This window comes from Ischnura elegans, chromosome 13, assembly GCF_921293095.1.
Source record: "Ischnura elegans chromosome 13, ioIscEleg1.1, whole genome shotgun sequence".
Taxonomy (NCBI): domain Eukaryota; kingdom Metazoa; phylum Arthropoda; class Insecta; order Odonata; family Coenagrionidae; genus Ischnura; species Ischnura elegans.
The window spans coordinates 4,978,649-4,984,322 of NC_060258.1; the positions used below are offsets into that span (position 1 = coordinate 4,978,649).

Genomic DNA, 5,674 nt, shown 5'->3' on the forward strand with positions numbered 1-5,674 from the left:
GTAAGACGGCTCCAAGTTGATAAATTGATACGCATGCAGATTGTGATTTACAAGGTTGTAAATAGTTAGAATGCGGTGATATGGTGTGGGAAAGTTGAGTAGCATAACACTGAGAAATATGTAAATATAGGCATAACACGGTGAACATACATCACAAAAGATATCATAGCAGTTCCTTTAAAATTAAGTGTATATAAAATGCAGAAAATGTGGTACAAGAAGGGAGAAAGAAACGACTATATTACAGTGCAATGTTAATGGAACTAATAATGGTTAATTTTTGTATATTTTCTCTTGTTCATGCGTACTACTTAATGCTATATTTCCAAACTGAAAAGGTAACATGCATAGGTTAGATGATCATAGTTTTTATGGATTCATTTTTTTGTATTTTCTAATTTTTGGTAAGTTATTGTAAGTGTGCACCTATGACGGTGACATTGTAACGCAGCGTGTAGGTGAAGGGCTATAAAAAGTTAATTTTTAGGCCCATTTTCCATGAGTTATTTCCTCGCAAACGTCCCTGGTGACCTTGTCCCTACTCGAATAATCCGGAGACCGGCCTGTGGTTACGGCGCTTGGTCTTCGTGATGGTATATACCGATGACGATGGAAGGCAAGCCAGGTTCTTTTGCCACCCTTCTCCACTGATATCACGGAAATGACGGAGTATGGAGATAATTTTTTGCATCCTCGTAAATTAAATGCAATCCAGCGACGATATTGGAATCGGTGACATCACTTCAATAGGTAGAGAGATATTCTTCGTAGAAATGGACTGTGCGTGTAGTGGGGAAACCCTAGGTGGCCTTCTCCCTACTCCTCGATCCCGGAGACCGGCCTGTAGAAACGGCACGGGTCTCCCTACGATATATACCGATGGCGATGGAAGGCCGGCGAGGGTCGTCACACTCACACCACTCCACTGTAGTCTTACGAGATGGTAGGCGATGTAGGCACTCGTTTGCGTAATCGTTAGTGATATTTAATCCAGCGACGATTATGGATTCGGTGACTTCCCATTAAGCAGGCGATTGTATGTCTTTGCGGAAATGTACTCTCCATGCGGTGGAAACACCCAAGGTAGCCTTCTCCCTACTCTACAAATCCGGAGACCGGCCTGTAGACACGGCACCTAGTCTCCCTAATGGTATATACCGCTGACGATGCAAGGCACGCTTGGGGTCATCTCAAAGAGACGTGTGAAATCAATGAACAATTCCTCATAGTAAAAGCTCTGGGAAAACCACGTTTTTGGCGTAAGGTATCCCATCGATGAGTTTCTTCGGCGGAACGAGTACGATTATGTCTTCCGGCCTTCTCACGCGGCTCAATAAAACGTAGAGTAGACCGTGAGTGAAACAGTCGGTTCTGAGGTCCACTCCGACGTACTCTATAGTCTGGCCCTGGCTCTTATGTCCTGTCATGGAGTATGCTAAGGCCAAGGGGAACTGGCGGCGGAGTATTTTAAGCGGAGAACCTTCGGTGAATGGGAATATGAAACTGATCCGGGGTATGCCGATGAGGTGTGTCTTCCCGGGAATTCGGACCGTGACGAGGCGGCGTGTAATAGCAGTCACGATGACTTTGGTCCCATTCACCAGTCCGTCTGCAATATTCAAATTCCTGATGATTAGGCATACCGATCCGACCTTGAGGCGCAAAACGTGGTCCGGAATGCCTTTTCCGGATGCCTTGTTCAACAGTTGGATGTCCACATCGAGTCCCTCGTCGTCTTCTTTGTAGACGCTGTCGGCGCTCCTCAGCTCATGCAGGCATCCTTCGTAAGAGTCGAGAACTAACTCATTTATTTCCTTGACGTTTACATTCAACGTGGAAAGAATCGCTCTCTTTGCGCAGAGCTCGGGTTGGCTCAGAACGCAGGGTGGAAAGACCTCGTCGATAAGTTGCCGCAGAGATGTCACAGCCCTTAGTCCTCGAAGTGGTATCAGCGTCTCTTGTAGCCGTCCCTCGCCGAAGGGGATGGAGTCGATGGTGCCGTTGCCAACCTGGAGGAGGAAGTCGGAGTAATCCTTGCAGTTACTCGTTCGTTGTGGCGTTGTCAAGGAAAATACCTTGAAGATCCTCCACATCGGTGACGACCGCAGGGAAACACGCGCTACATCTGCGGGGGTGCGCGCTTTTTCCACGACGGGTGGGATTTGCCTAAAGTCACCGGAACAGACGAATATCTTTCCTCCGAACGGCAAATCATTATCCATAAGATCCCTAAGTGACCTATCTATAATTTGAAACAAAAAGTGATGAGCCATCGGTGCCTCGTCGAAGATAATGATTTTTGCTTCTCTCACGAGTTGAGCCCGCTGCGAACCGTTGCTCACGTTCCAATATCCAGTTCCGTCCCCTAAATCGAGGGGGAGGCGGAACATGCTGTGGGCCGTAGTCCCTCCTTCCATGTTGGACGCCGCGATCCCCGAGCTGGCAACTGCCAAAGCAACAAATCCGTGTCCGCGCGCGTACGCTAGAATGACGCTGATGAGTGCGGTTTTTCCATAGCCGCCCGGCCCGTCGAGGAACAATATTCTATCCCCTCTTATTTCATCCTGGATGAGGGTTTTGACGTGGGAGAAAGCACGTTTCTGGTCCTCGGAAAGCCTTGGCTCCCACTCCTCCACGAAAGACCTCAACTGTTCCCTTCCGTAACGAACCTGCTCTCTACTCAATTCGGTAGTGTCGTCGTCGACGTGCGGAAGCCCGTGATCGGTGAGACAAGAACCCTGACGCCTGAGGCTCCTATCGATAGCTAAAAGAGTTAATCGGTACGCTACCTCGGGGTTTTCGGGATGCCGGTCTAAATGATCCTCACTCAGGGCATCCTTAAATTTCTCCCAAAGGATGGCCGCTGGTGCGCCTACATTGCAGAGAAGAACGAAGAATGACCGCAATGCATTTGCAAGCATGAACGCCGAGGCCTCTTTCATGGCATCGCTGAATTCCTCCTCGTCCTCGATCAAGCCTAAAGTACGCGCGACTTCCTGAAACGTGCGGCAATGACCTACCCCGCGGGACAAAAGGTCGGCGTAACCACGGCAAGGAGTGGTCATGAGAAGGATCCTTAAGTAATACTGTTCGCCTCGGTTAGGTGAAATCCAAAGCAACCTACAGACTTTTTCCCCGCGCTTGCGAGCGGTAACGTAATGCACGCCGTCCGGGTGCTCGAAAAAGACGTCAGTACGCGGAGAACGGGAGTGGACTATGCACGTCTCGTAAAAACTCTGGTACGTCAAGTCGTCAAAAATGGGGTCTCGCGGACGGTCGAAGTAAATCATTAATTTGGAAGAGGCGGAAGACGCGATTTCTGTCAAATTACTCTCGCGAGGCCTGTATATGACTTGTTGTTTCCCTTCCAAGTGGACGGGAAGGCATTCCACGGTGGGCTCCAATTTAGAAATGGGGAACTCAAGCAAACGCCAGCAGGCGTCGCTGGCGCCTATCATGCGCTTTGTGGCATACTGCTCGACCTCGTTCTCTTGCAATCCTATCGGGGTCACGGTGACGTTTTGCAGTGAGCCACCCTTCATTAGGTATTTAAACAAATATTTAACTACGCGGCGAGTGGATGCAAGTTCTAAGTTTATGTGCGCCTCGTACTTCAACATCAACGCGGCGTTGTACGGGACCACCCATCCGTCGTGCACTGTAATTTCCCTGCGTCGCGTGGTGATAATCCCCCGATTCGAATAATTGCGCCTATACTGAACGAAACCTCTTTCGTCCACGTGGGTTGTTTCGCAAGACGGTTTGGGATAGAATTTACCGCAACAACCTTTCGCGTCATCCCAACATGGAAAGTCGGTGCGGTAGTCGGTACCGCACGGGCCGTGGATCATGTGTTGCAATACTAATTTCCTAAGTCGTCCACCGGCCTCGTAGTCGGATGGAATGTCTGCGCGAATTACCTCGTCGATTTCTGCCGCTTGTACCGGTTCCCCTCCGTGTACCTTGAAAACTATGTGCGCGTGAGGCAATCCCCGCATTTGCATTTCGATGACGTAGACGAAGTAGGCGGGGCGCCCAAAAAATGCTCCGCTACGCAAGTCCCTTATCAATTCCCCGAGCTTAATGCTAAATATCCTGCAGGCTGTGGAAGGATCACTGCGCTTGCTTCCGTGGGGGCACGCCTTACTATTTTCCTCCCAGTGAGCGCTATAGGTAAACGTGAGAAAGTACGTCGGCGCTCCCAACCGCGATACTAGAGCCATGGCGTTCTCGTAGTGGACCTTCATGTACCGGGGTCCTCCGGTGAACGTGCTCGGAAGGTAAACTTTCCCCGGACGCACGCCACCTTCTCCTTGAACTGTTTCGTCACCCTCGATATCTCGTCGAACCTGTCCTTGTTCCTGTCTTCCTACGTCTATCAGTTCGTCCAGAGGTGCGATCCGCGTGGCGGTTGCGGAGGAGGATCGCATCTGGGAATAGCGGATGAAACGTAGCCGCTCTTCTTCGTACCGGGCGAACATTTCCACTTGCCACGCCTGCTATAAACGCCCCAAGTGGGAAAATCGGCATTCGGACAGCAGTAGGCATCTTGCGTAGTTGAACTGCGTGAGCTTTCTTCCTTGGTTATCCTTCATTCCCACGTGCCAACCCAAATTACCGTGGGGGTAGAGCAACGGATATTGGAACGGCTCCATAAGAGGACTCAAGAGGTCTATTGAGGACGGTCTTCGGTCACTCCTCTTCCATATTGTCAATTTCCTAGGATCGTATGCTGCGTCCTCCGTGCTCATGGCGGCGTGCACCTCGATACCAGTTTGTCTATCTCCAAGTCTCGGACCGTGAGTGGATCTGCTCGTCACTTCGAAAGTGAGGTGCGCGTCGATTGATGGCTCCGCACTCAGGCGACGGAATTCCTCGATGAACGGATTCACACTTGTGATGTAACAGTCAATTTCTTCAATGACGTCCGTGCTGAGCGTTCTTCCCAGCGCTATGTTTCTTCGTTCTTCGCCGTCGTCTATGTAAAGGCGACAGCGGTTCACGAACTGAGTATTACCTCCTCTCGTGGTGAACCTTTGCCCTCGAGCTTCCAGAGCGTGCACATGATGGTACATCCTACCTTCTATCTTAAAAAATGACAGCCCACTTGGGTGCCTGTACCCACCACTGACCTCTAGCGCGCAGAAGGCGAACAGGTCGTTGTACGCTCGCGATCTACCCAAGAATGCTCTATTGGAATAAAACGGTGCGTCTAGGGAAGGCAGCCGCTGCACATTAAACGATCCCTCCCCGCAGCACCACTTTCTACGTTCCTTCTCCTCGTCGAAAAGCCTAGCGCCACAGTGAGAGCATCGATGCACGCCTTCTTCCCAAAGCGATACCCTCTTCAACTTGAAAGGCGCGACGTCGTCCAGAGCCGCTCCATTCCAATAGGCCATGGGGCCATTGCTAACTATCTTTTTTCCGAGAGCAGCGGGAATGTGCCTCATGGTCTGTAAATCCGGATTACGCAACCTGTACCTCACCGACGTCTGCCGCGATGCCTCTGGATCGATCTCCTGCAATCGACTGATAGCAATCGTTTGAACCCTCGGATGCGTCGTTGCGTATTTCCTTACGGCTTCCCTGTTAACCTCCGGGTGCTCGGTAGCGTACTTTTGCACGGCTTCCCTGTGAACCTCCGGGTGATCGGCGGCGTACCTCCTCACGGCTT

General features: G+C 50.7%; 1 protein-coding gene across 1 annotated transcript; it reads right to left on the bottom strand.

Moving 5' to 3' along the window:
- Window positions 1-1,223: 1,223 nt before the first annotated feature.
- On the bottom strand, window positions 1,224-4,481 carry LOC124170399. The gene has a single exon (XM_046549120.1). It carries the CDS (start codon window positions 4,479-4,481, stop codon window positions 1,224-1,226), a length of 3,258 nt encoding a protein of 1,085 aa, XP_046405076.1.
- Between the last annotated feature and the right edge of the window lie 1,193 nt (window positions 4,482-5,674).